At 35.3% G+C, this 13,382-nt stretch overlaps 1 protein-coding gene across 1 annotated transcript in view; it reads right to left on the bottom strand.

The window, feature by feature from the left end:
• myo1g (myosin IG) overlaps window positions 1-13,382 on the bottom strand; it is a 49,759-nt gene that overhangs the window by 27,908 nt on the left and 8,469 nt on the right. Inside the window, exons 13-16 of the mRNA XM_039680719.2 lie at window positions 6,963-7,037; window positions 4,811-4,943; window positions 2,812-2,978; window positions 320-527 (exon numbers count right to left, since the gene is read on the bottom strand). Coding sequence (XP_039536653.2) covers window positions 320-527; window positions 2,812-2,978; window positions 4,811-4,943; window positions 6,963-7,037 — 583 coding nt within the window. The remainder of the gene's footprint in view (window positions 1-319; window positions 528-2,811; window positions 2,979-4,810; window positions 4,944-6,962; window positions 7,038-13,382) is intronic.

Here is a 13,382-nt window from a genome sequence, read left to right as displayed (position 1 = left end):
ATCACTGTAAAATACATTGCTTTACCTATTTTTATTTACATCTGCTTTGAAAAATGAGAAAGGATAAATAATAAAACATGTAGACGAGAATGCAAATATAGATTTATGTTGTGCAAGTTCAGGTTACAAAGGTTGACTAAAGTGGATTTGCAGAGGGATCTACCGTTTAGGTGTTATGATACCACTGTGCTTTCTTGTCACCATAAAAAAGTGAGCAAGTGAGACAAGAAAACAAAAAATGAAAGAGGAGAAGGAAAAGAAGAAGAGGTAAAGTCTCAGGAACAACAAGAAATTGACAGATAGAGAGAGTGTCTGTCACCTTCTGTAAGAAGAGCACTAAAATGGGGATGAGCGCGGCTCTCTCTTGCTCCAGCGTGAAGAGCGTGCGAGGCGTTCTCACAAACAGCTTGGTGTGGCCATACGCTACATCATCCTCGAAGCCATGTTGGTTCACGATGGCCTCCACGGCCTCCTGATCGGTGCTCATCAGGTGATTGGGCCACGTGTATTCACAGGTCATCTTGTACCTGAGCATAAAGACGGCAGTCATAATTTACTAAGAAACGCTTTGGAATTGATAAATGTATAATGTATATCTGCTGGTAAACTGATATTTATGTACCCTCTCATTCTTTTTATTTTTATTTTAATTATTTTATTTTTATTTTATTTATTTTCTGTTCTTGTTGAGGTATGTGAAATATGTTGTATGAGAAATTACAATGTACATGCTACTTGATGTTCACAATAAAGCATAAAAAAAATAATAATAATAATAATAATAATTTACTATGAAAGAATCGCTGATTTCATTTATTTGCACTTTAAGCATTTTGGACTGCAGGTGCCTAGTGAATAAGATGCTGTTTCTGCTGAAATTACACATGCTACTGTATGTGGCACCACTGTTTAGTGAATCGTTACAGAACTAATTTAGTTCACCAACAAGATCAGCACTATATTAGCATTTAAAAATACATCGTTCTCACCCAGGTTTCCAGGATCCAGACCTCAAAAAGTAATGGAAGTTAATAAAATAATAAGGATTTATGGAATTCCCAAGATGAATATACATTTTTCTAGTTACGTCAATCTGAAATTTGTGATATTCTAATCTCACACATCACAATAATGTTTCATCACTTTTTACAATTTTTATTTCAGTTATGGCTTTATTATTTTAGTACATCAAGCTAAACTAAATAAAAGCAATGTTGATTTGAAACTAGCTGAAATAAAAAAAATAGTTTACTTTGTTTCCCCCAGTAAACGTTTAGTATGTACAGAGCCCCACACAACATGCAGTGAAATCAAATTTTTTTTAAAATACATTTTTTATTTCAGTTTTAGATTTATTATTTTAGTACATCAAGTTTAACCAAATTAAATAGAGAAGTAAAAAATAGTTGCCCTGCACATATATATCGTGGCCACGGATTAACAATTCATTCCCTCGTTAAATGTAAATGGTGCACATGATATAATCATTTCTTCACTCTACTTACTAAGTTATTAAATAAATTTATTCCCTTTTAAATCAAAATGAGGGAGAATTTTTTTTTCAATTTGCAGGCACGATTTACTAAAATAAAAAAATAAATCAATAAATAAGTAAATTCATAGTAAGGAATTCTTAATTCATGGCTACAAGATATATGGATTTTGTCTGCATGTTATGTGGGGGGCACCATAAGTATTTTATTTCAAGCAACAATTTTTTTTTTCACTATAATTACCCTGGTATAAATACCCTGGTATAATTTTTAAAAGTATTTAAATATTTTTAAATACATTAAAGTGAAAATTTTTATTTATTTTAACTTTAATGTATTTAAAAATATTTAAATACTTAAATATAAAGTAAACATTTTTATTTATTTTTTTAAAAATACTTTTAAAAATCCCACACAAACTGAAAATTCGGTTCTTGAAACAGAATTATTATACGACAATTCACCATGACGTCACATCAGTAATAGACGCGTTCTTCCAGGTGGCAAAAGCCGAAGTGTTCCTATGGCAACGATAGTAAATCGCTTGGAGGGAAGACCCACCGTCAAATGTAAAAATGTAATAAATGTTTTTTTTTAATTAAATATAATGCGTTTTTTTATCATAATAACAACGGTTTTTAATTAAGTAAGTAAAAAATATAATAAATATGTAAGATAGTAGGACTACACATAATTAGTAAAATACTCTCTAGCTTATTATTCTTGCTAAAATAACATGCTATATAGCCTAAGCATATCATGGTCATTAAATGGCTTTCCTGAGGTAAATGTTTTGCTAATATTACTAATTTTTAGTCTCGAATGATAGTCCCGGCTGAAGATAAATGCTCTGCTATGATTTTGTAGCTTGAACATTTTGAGAATACACGAAGCAGAGTTGAAGGGGTTGGCAGAATCTCATCATTTAGGACATTTCCTACTTTTTGCTGTAAATCTGGTAGCGCAACCCCAAACACAAGACGTTTTCATCATCGATTCAACTTTGATCAACAACAACGTGTTTAACTATGTAACTGTTACAGTAGCCGGCAGGATCTCTTCAGTTAGTCAGCAGAAGCCGCTCGCGATCTGCCACCTGGAAGTATCATGCCGTATTATTATTTTAATTATTATATAAATAATTGTATTTAATTGTATTGCCAGTAAAATAAAAGCTTGAAGACAAACAGCTTTGTCACAACAGCAGAAATATCAGAAATGTCTTATCCTAAATGGGAGCCTAAGAATATTGTCCGTGTTAAATAGAGGTTTTTAGTGAATTTTAGTTCATAGAAATGTAGTACACGTGACTTCTCACCTCTGCAGAAAACGTGCATACGGCTGTCTGTAGGCAAATCCAGCTCGGCGCACACGGACATTCTCCAGCAGTCCCAGATACGCCACTTGGTGCTGGCAGCGTCCGTCATCAAACAACAAGGAGGACTTCACCTCATTCGGCTTTATACAGCGCACATAGTAGGGCTCCTGTAAGACCAATTTCATTTACTATCTATTGCAGAAATTGCTAAATTAAAGCATTTACCAAAAGTCTCAAAACTTCCGCTGACTATCAAGTAGAGCCAGACCGATATTATCGGCCGATATTAGGCATTTTCCAAACTATCGGTATCGGCAGTTGTAATGGCTGATAAATGAATATTTCAAAAATAAAATAAAAACGGACGAAACACGCTTGAACCATGTCATGAGTGTTGGAATTGTATAGTTTGTCCTCCAGAGGGCACTCTACACCGTTCCTGTTGGCAACACTCGTTGAGTTTGGTCTCGATACATACATTGCTTGAATATCAATTAAAAGAACATCGCCTTCAGTTCTCTAAACTCAAATAAGCATGACAAAATTTGTGACTATCATGTCCAGTTTAAAATAAATAAATAAATAAAATATCGGCCGATATATCGGAATATCGGATTTCAAAACCCAAAAATATTTGTATCGGTATCGGCCTTCAAAATCCTTTATCAGTCGGGCTCTACTATCAAGTTAGCTTTAGTGGCCAAAAAATTTTTAATAAAGGCAATCTGAAAGCTTATGATAGTGGTTTGAAGTTGATAGTTGATCTAATTATGACAGAAAGCCAAATGCAGCAATAATAGAAAGTCTCATTATGTAAAGCACCACAATTTGCGGTGTGAAGAGAGAAGAATGAATCAAAGGGACCTTTTCTGGCTGACCTTTCCTGGAAGTATAAAGCTCACTTTATCAAGACTGTGTTACAGAAACATCATCGTTCCCTTTCTCTACCCAATGAGCTTTCACATAACAGCCTAGATCTATCTATCCATCCATCCGAGAAATTAACCTGAAATGTCTTTCACGACGACTGCATTGAGCACAAAAGTAATCTTAAGATTCACATCAGGCAAAAACAGCTCTAGAGAGCATGTGAAGACTGGATGAATGGGGTGAAGGGTCAGATGAGGTACAGGTGTCCCCAATGGACCAGAGGGACGGCAGCCAGTCGTAAAAAAACAGAAGCTGCCCCGAGTCGAGTCCCACTTTCCCACGCAAGCACACGTGTATACACACACACGTGCAGCGTGGCAGAGAAGAGATGAGATTAGAGGAGAGACATCCAAACTAAAGCAGGATTTAGCAGGTGTTCGTCTGTTTTTATCAAATACAGACAGTCTCCATTAAAGAGATTGCATTTTTCAACACTTCTACATAAGAGATTGCCTGAGCTATTCTGAGAGACCCCTATTTTATCTTTTTTAACAGCAAAGAGTATTAAATGGTAGTTGTGTTGATTAAGCTTAGATTAAATTCATGCTTATTTCTACATAAACATATGCGCTTGCAGACATAATGTACCACAAAGAGGGCCTATCTACACCAATTTGTGATTAGATTAAAACTACAATGACAATGGCATCAGCTGAAAAACCCTAAAATAATACAATTTCCATGGTAAAAAAGTTGAATAAAAAGGGTTACGTGGAATCTAAATAGAGTGACCCCAAAAAGTATTTTTTTTAATTATGTATAAAAAAAACATGAATGCTTTTGTATTACATAATAAATCAAACCAAGAGACATTTATTTAAAAGAAACACACCATTCATCTATTAAGATACTCTGAAGTAAGTTGCTTAAAAGTCAGTGTAATAATGGCTCAGAAAGTGAAATTAGTTTGGAAAAATGCTCCAGTTTTCTCCATTTGTGTGCACATTCCACCTGGTTTGACATTTGATTTAAAGTAATGACATTTATACATATTTAAGTGTGGCTTAAGTGTTCAAATGTTGTTCTTTTGAGGTCACTGTATGGCATTTACAGTACAGTCATTTCTTACCTTACAGGCCAGTTTGTCCACTAGAGCAATAATAGAGTTTTTGAAGAGTGTAGCTGCAGTTAGAGGCCGTTTAGTCACCTCTGTAATACTCATTTTCCCATCAGGCCACATTTCTTTGAGGACGGGGTCAGAACTACAAGAAAAGGTTTAGAAAAGAAGGTGATCAATACTGTGATGAAGAGGAGAAAAGAAGCAAGAACATGATAGCAAAAAAGAAATTAGAACAAAACAGGAATATTATAAAGAAATAAATATAAAGAAGAATATTAAAACAAGTGCCCTACTTTAAAGGAGTAGTTCACTTTTGAAAAAACTTTTGCTGATAATTTACTCACCCCCATGTCATCCAAGATGTCCATTTCTTTCTTTCCTCAGTCGAAAAGAAATTAAGGTTTTTAATAAAAACGTTCCAGGATTTTTCTCCATATAATGGACTTCGATGGGAACCAAACGGTTCAAGTTCCAAAAGAAACTTTAAGTACAAACTGCAAACGTGGCTTTAAACGATTCCAGACGATAAATAAGGGTCTTATCAAGCGAAACGATCGCTTATTTTTTAAAAAAAAAACAAAGTTTAAGTTTTATAAGATCAAACCCTCGCATTGCTGTGTTCTGTGGTGCACGTTCGTGACTCTCCTGTTTGAACTCGTTCAACAAAATGAACAAATCTTTTTCCGAATCAATTAGTTCGTTTCTTTCGCCGAATGAACAAAATGACTCGGAAAAAGATTTGTTCATTTTGATGGACGAGTTCGAACAGGAGTGCGTTACAGAACAGAGCAAGGCGAGCGTTTGACTTATAAAACTTAAACTTTGTTATTTATTCATAAAACGAGCGATCGTTTCACTTCATAAGACCCTTATTCATCGTCTGGAATCGTTTAAAGCCCTTTGAACAAGTTTGCAGTTTGTACTTAAAGTTTCTTTTGGAACTTGAACCGTCTGGTTCCCATTTAAGTCCATTATATGGAGAAAAATCCTGGAAAGTTTTCATTAAAAATCTTAATTTCTTTTCGACTGAAGAAAGAAAGACATGGACATCTTGGATGACATGGGGGTGAGTAAATTATCAGCAAAAGTTTTTTCAAAAGTGAACTACTCCTTTAACAAATCCTTGAACACATACAGGGTCCTATTTTAACCATCTGAAACGCAAGTATCAAGTAACTTTGTGGGCGCTGTTGCTATTTTACCGGCGGGATAAATGACTCTTGTGCCCGATGCAAGTTTAAAAGGGGTTGGTAAGAAATAGCTTCATTATTCATAGGTGTGTGGTTTGGGATTCATTGATTCATAACGAGAACTCGCGTTGTGTGGAAAGATTGTTCTTTTGTTCGCTTTCTGTATATGATTTGTTAATTTAAATAAGATTATTTTCATCATACTAAAAGAAACGATGTGAACTTGATATTTTAGTCACAGGCTTGACTTATGCATAAACATGTACGATTTTAAGAGAAAGATTACCTGTCTGAACTTGAACAATTAGGCTACACATCAGAAATTGTTGCTTGGTCGCTCGATCGATTTATTTTCAGACGTTCATCGAGGCCAGCTCTGTATTAAGTTGAGGAAACAGTCATCTGTGAAATGTTTGGACCATACAAAACTTTGGGAAGTTGTGTCGGTGCATTTCCAGAGAAAATAAAATTAACTCATTTTTTCTACAGAGGCGCGTTCGTACTTCCAGCTCATTTTTTCTCATGGGCGAGCCAAATTCTCGGGGCGTGCAAAGCAGAAAAAGGGCAAGTTACCTTTCTTCCATATGACGTCACACCGAGGAGATTCAAGATCAGCCCGTCTAATCTTTCATTTTCATTCAGGCAGAGAAAGATAGCCAAAGCTCGGTTTACACCATTTAAATTTATAGCCACTGGGGGTCCATATACAGGCTCGGGGAACTTATATTAATGTTAAAAACCTCAGAAAGTGAACATTTCATGTCAGGGGACCTTTTAAATTTGGTCTGATTGTCAAAAAAATAAAAATCACATGGCTTCAGAAGACTTTGTACTGCACTCTATATAATATGAACAATCGTTCAGGTGATTTGTTCCAAGTCAAATGGATTTTAAATGACATGAAAGGTGATTAAATAAGGATAGAATGATCTTTTTTGGGTACATTGAAAGAAAGTTTAAAGTTCACAAACCTGTTGTACATCAGTCGCTTGAAATCTTGGAAAAGCAGGTCCTTGTTCTTCTCAAGAAAACCCTCAACTGAGTACCTGAGAGGAACGTGGAAGAGAAATCAGTACAAGGCTTGACCTAGAAAGGGCAATTACATTAATTGACTGACTCATTGGTTGAAGCACTCAAACATACACGGCTAAATTCAGACAGGTACAGATGACTCACACAGCACGCAGATAAACCTACACTTGGACCATTCATTTGACAGCATGACATGAACAAAATGTTTCAGAAGGCTTAAAAGATCATTAAAAGATATTCTGGTTTGGCGTTTTCCATTATAGACAGGAGAGTAGACACAGGACAGGAAATGATGTAGAGGGGAAGGTTGAGCACGACATGATGGCGCGATTGCATGCCAAATGCAAAAATACTGAAGCATTCTCAATCTCAACTAAAATGCATGATAAGCTGGAAAATGTAAACTTTTTGCAGCAAAAAGTAAAAAATGATCGTGATTTCAACGGTAAAAGACTGTTAATTGGTTAACAGAACCTTTCCTTACTAAATACGCTAAATAACTGTGATAGATATGTTAAATTAAATGGAATTTTACTGTAAAAAAACTGTTAAATTTACAGTTTTTAAAGTGAAAATTAAACAGTGAAAAAACATAAATTTATGCGTGACACTTCGCATTTGATGTATTTTTGTTGAAATAACCGTTTCTTCAAAGTTTGCTTAGTCTTTTTCTCATCAGTTACTGTATGTGCATTAGTACATAATGTTTTTGCAAAATGTCATTCAGTTTACATATGGGGCAACTGTGTATTATAAAGGACGAATGGCAATACGCTAACCACTGAGCACATGCTAACTAGGGTTGGGTATCGTTTGAATTTGAACGATTCTGATTCCGATTCCGATTCCTTGTTTCGATTCCGGTTCCTAACGATTCTCCATTCTGATTCTTTTAAGAGGCAGGGTCAAAAAAAGTTTAGCTAACCTTGCTAACCAACGGCCTTTCTGAATGAAATACTCCTTCTGTAAAAATACTCCTTTTGTCACTAATTTAGCATTTTGCCGAGATTTCGTTATTTTTAGAAAAGTGAAGCCACACTTTGGACCGCCGACGTAAGCTACTCATGTTTGACTCGCGCGGTTATGCTAACACTTCCGGTAGACGCTTCTTCGTTGATGTTGTTCGCGGTTTCTTCTTCCGCTCGGCGGACTGTGAATATCGAAACTAGGAATCGAAATTTTAACTTTTGAACGATTCCGGGAAAAACGAAAAGTTAGTCTCGGTTCCAATCGATACTCGATTCTCGATACCCAACCCTAATGCTAACCGCCTGAAATTAGTGTTAACCAGCTACTGGATATGTACCAAAATAGTACTTTGGAAGTATCATGGTACAATGATGGCATTAGACCGTGATACAGTGTGAAGCTGAATGATAACCTTATTTGCATTCCCTGCTACGCTACCCTTCAAAAGTTTGGGGTCTGTAAGATTAAGAAGTCTCTTATGGTCATTAATGATCCATTTATTTGATCAAAAATAAAGTATATTGTGAAATAATATTACTAAAAATGTATTCCTGTGATGGCAAAGCTTATTTTCAACAGATGATCCTACAGAAGTCATTCTAATATGCTGATTTGCTTCGGAAGAAAAATGTGTTATAATTATCCATGTTGAAAACGGAAACCGTTTTTTTTTTTCTTTGATGAATAGATTTTTCAAACAAACAACAATTATTTGAAATAGAAATCATGTGTAAAATTATAAATGTCTTTAGTGTACCTTTTGGGACCATGAATAACAAGAATACCATAACAAAAGTCCTAAATATGTGCGAATGTGCCAAGAAAACAGAAACAGCAAACAAAAGAGTGAGCTATTTAGTAGGATTTTTTGGTTACGTAAGGTGTGAAATGCTTGAGAGAAAGTATTGCATGCGCTGGCCAGGTACAGAAGCAGTCCAAACAGCTCTGTGGACCGGATTAGCAAGCACAGATGTGCAACAGTCAGACCCACGTACACAGACACGTGCTCATTCAGTTAAGAAGCAACACCGCATACTACATGCGAGCACTATTATTTTCTTACACCTTTCCAAACACACACACACAGTCAAACATGTGCATGGCCACATGACTTTAAATTGCAATATCACAGGGGTTCTGGGAGGACAGATGCTGCCCTGAGGCCCTTCTGCAGTAGCCCGGGCAAATTCCAGAAAACAGGGCGAGAGTGAGGGTAAAACAGCAAGCCTGAGGGTTTCTGAGGGAGCAATCTGTCCTTATAATCTACAAACCAAGTCAAAGACTGAGCATTCTCAAAGTCACGGTGTTACAGAGGAAGTTATTTTAAATAGCAGCTAATAACACTGGCTTAAAATGCTAAAATCTGCTTCTTTTTAGCACCTGTATGGTGAAGTCTGATGCTGCTTATTATAAAGTGTGAAATAGTCATATGATAAATGTGAGATGAGTTCGTGGAACGAATGATAGGAGAGAAAGAGGAAGTAAGCACATGGAATACTAGTAGCTCAAAACGTGCTACGACACCAATTTAAGAGTAATTTTGGTATGAAATGAAAAGTAAAAATAATTTTTTTAATGCATGTAATAGATTTCTTATGAACGATTCATCACTGTAAAAAAAAAAATCCGGCAAAATACCGGCAGCTGTGATTGCCAGAAATGTACCGTATGGTAGTAAGACTTTACGGTAGCAAGGTTTTACAGACTTAATTTACAGAAATAAAATTTCATTATCTGATATAATGTTAATTTACCGATCTGTTTTGTACCATTGTAATACACTGACAACCAACAATCACAGCAGTGATGAGAGTCACATGATATACTGTATCAGAGCTCATCACGAGAAACTTTATATGAATATATACAAGCTCAGCCAAACATTAAACACCATCATGGTAACACACATGAAATTTTAAAAAGGCAAACACTATGTACATACTAATGCACATACAGTAACTGATGAGAAAAAGACTAAGCAAACTATGAAGAAACAGTTATTTCAACAAAAATACATCAAATGGCAAGTGTCACGCAGGGAATTTACGTTTTTTCACTGTTTAATTTTCACTTTAAAAACTGTAAATTTTACGGTAAAATTCCATTAAATTTAACATTAGATCTATCACAGTTATTTAGCGTATATAGTAAGGAAAGGTCTTTTACCGTTAAAATCACGATAATTTTTTACAGTCCATGTACGTATTTGCTTTTTTTTTAAACCTTGTAATGTTTAATTAAAGTCATACTTGGACCTTCTGGTGAAACTGTTCTCTCTGATCGGATGACATATGCAGGACTTTTGGACGTTTAAAAACAATTTAGTTTTTAGTTATTAATTTAGTTATTTTTCAATAATCTGTGTCACAATGCAGAATATCTGTCACTACTTTTGTTGCATTGCTACTTTAAAAATAATATATAAAATTAGGGTTGCACGATATATCGGCCACCATATCGGTATGATGATTTTTATCAAACTTGTATATTTAAGTTCAGTAATTTCACTTAAATAACAGCCATTTAAGTGAAATTACTGAACTTAAATATACAAGTTTGATAAAAATCATCATTAACGAAGAAAATTTCAAATGGCATTTAAAGGCTTTTGCATCTGAACTCTTCATATGTTCATTTTTAATGTTATCGTTATCGGCCCGATAAGAAAAATTGGCCGATATATTAAAGGCGATAAATAATGGATTATTTCCTCCAGTTGAGACACTTCAGATGCGCACTGTTCAACATGATGTTTTTTGTTTGAAATATGATTGGAAAGGGGGAAAAAAACAGTCAAGTGCATCATGTGCAGCACAAGTCTGTCATATAAATGACATAAAATAATAATGCATCCCTATATAAAATAGTAGTGCCTTATGCAACAACAAAAGTCTCAAAAAGTGATACTACAGTATATACTACATTGTTATCACATGACATCTTCACACTGCATGTTTGCTTAAGAAATTCTTAAATAAGCAATAACAGAGATAAACATGATGCCAGCAGAAACATTCCAGACATCGCCAAAAATGAGACTACGTAAAAGAAGAGATATAGCGGATGTCGAAAAAGAACGGGAAGGGGAAGGAAAGGCAGAAGGAATTAGGTCATGCTTTGAGGGGGTCTGATCAGGGCGTATATTTAGAGAGACCTCCCTCCATTACTGACACAGCTGAGCCTAAGGGATCATCACAGATTTTATTTTGTAAGTGTGACTGAGGGGTTGACATCCCAGTTCTGACATTCTTCATCCTAAGGGAACCTCCTAGTGTGCCTGTCTGCATGAGAGAGAGAGAAAGAGAGAGGGAGGCATTCATCTAGGAGATCCGTGTTGCCAATGCATTCTCAGACAGATCCAAAGCGATTGTCACAGAAATGTGAGCGTGCTCGGAGGTTTAACTGCGTGGTTGTCATAATAGTGCCATTCAGTAATAAGGACAGAGTCCTGTGCACTCTTGACCCAGTTATCAAGCATGTGACACGGCTGCCGACACAGTTCATCCCATGTCTAAGACTAGTCGCCAAGGAAACGCTGAATTTACAATTCGCTCCTTGGCTTTTCCAACCGATCGAGAAACAGATCTGAGAACAGTTTAAACATAAAAGTAAATTGCTACGAGAATTCACTTCATAACAATTTAGGTTTAATCGTTTACTTCCGCAGTTACGCTTGAGCACATGCTCATTAAGGAACGAAAACGAATCCAAAGTGAAAAATGTGCCATCTATTTTCAGAGCTAAGCCCTCCAGTAGCTTCTATCTGCTCCCCTTTCCTCAATGAGAAAAGGTCTTGCTATTTTCTAAATGAGGACACAGCCTTTGCTGAGGTACAGCAAACTGCAGACATCTGCACAAGCAGCAAAAAAAAAAAAAAATCCTCCAACCTTTAAAGAAACTTCACACACCTTAATAAGTCAAAACTTACCCTGTTCACTTAAAAAACAAACAACACAACAACAAATGTCCTAGTTCTCAATTTTAATGTTAAAGTTCTTGTGCCCAAGGCCATGTCATGTTGAAATCACAAGATGACAAATCACATCCTGGACATGTTCACAAAGAAACATTCATAATACCAAAACATGTTTTGGTTTTTGTTGTTGATTACCAATGCTATGCATAATGCTATGCATTGGTATCGCAAAACCACCAAGTTTCTATTTTAAATGTAATTTAATTTTATCACAGATTGCAGATGTTGTAATGATTACTAACAACAAATCCATAATTAATAAACCATAATTTATCTCAGCTCAGGATGGTCCTTTGGACCAAAAACTGACTTGTTATAGCTGATATATTTCTAAGAAATATGGACATATAGACATTTAAGTCCAAAAGATTGCTTCCACTTTTTAGAAAAAAAAAAAAAAAAACAGATAGGAAACTGGGGCCTCGTTTATAAATACATGTAATTATCCTAAATGTGAACGTACGAAATATAGGAACATCAACTCCAACTATTTTTATAATACTCCATACTTTTATTGCTGAGAGGAAGTATGACACTCATCATTGGGCAAGGAAATCCAAGGAAAAACGTGTGGTAGGCATGGCCCAGTTTCTGTACAACGTGTCTGTGTGTGTGTATATTATCATTTTTAGAAAATGAATAAGTTTCAGAACTGTAATTATCACAAAGCAGTTAAAATGTTGCTCATTTGTGCATTTGATTATATTATTAATGCATAATTAACACTAAAGATTTTGTACATATCTTTAAATGGTGTACATTTCCACATCAGTTTCTGCCTTTATTCCTCCAAATTTGTCCCTCACTTAATGGAGTATAAATGTAATTTAGAATCAAAATCTGATTGTATGCTGTTTTATAAATGATTTTCACTCATAAGTTTCAGATTTCACTGGTTACATAGCAGTTACTCAACTTATTTATGGGTTATTGTTAGGGATGCAAGATATATCGGCCACATTATCGGTATCGGCCGATAAATGATTATTTTTAATGTTATCGTTATCGGCCCAACAAGAACATTTAGCCGATATCTAAAAGCCGATAAATAATGCATTATTTCCCTCAGCTGAGGCACTTTAGATGTGCACTGTTCAACATGATGCTTTTAAATTGCTTGAAATATGATTGAAAAAGGAAAATCCAGTTAATGTGCAAAATGTGCAGCGCAAGTCTGTCATATCGGCTACACAACATTAAAATAAGAACATCATAATTGTGTTTGCATCTTGACTTTTAATAAGAAGACTTTTTTTATAATCTGGCTCTCAAAAATTGTCTAAAAATTTGGATTTAGAGTTATCGGACGATATATCGGTTATCGTCCTTCAAATACTATAAAGAATTATCGGTTATCGGTCTCGGCCAAAATTGTCATATCGGTGCATCCCTAGTTATTGTGTGCAGGTGAGAT

This window comes from Pimephales promelas, chromosome 18 (assembly GCF_988280905.1).
Source record: "Pimephales promelas chromosome 18, fPimPro1.hap1.1, whole genome shotgun sequence".
Lineage (NCBI taxonomy): Eukaryota > Metazoa > Chordata > Actinopteri > Cypriniformes > Leuciscidae > Pimephales > Pimephales promelas.
The sequence above is the reverse complement of the archived record's forward strand: the minus strand, read 5'-3'. Positions and strand labels throughout refer to the sequence as shown.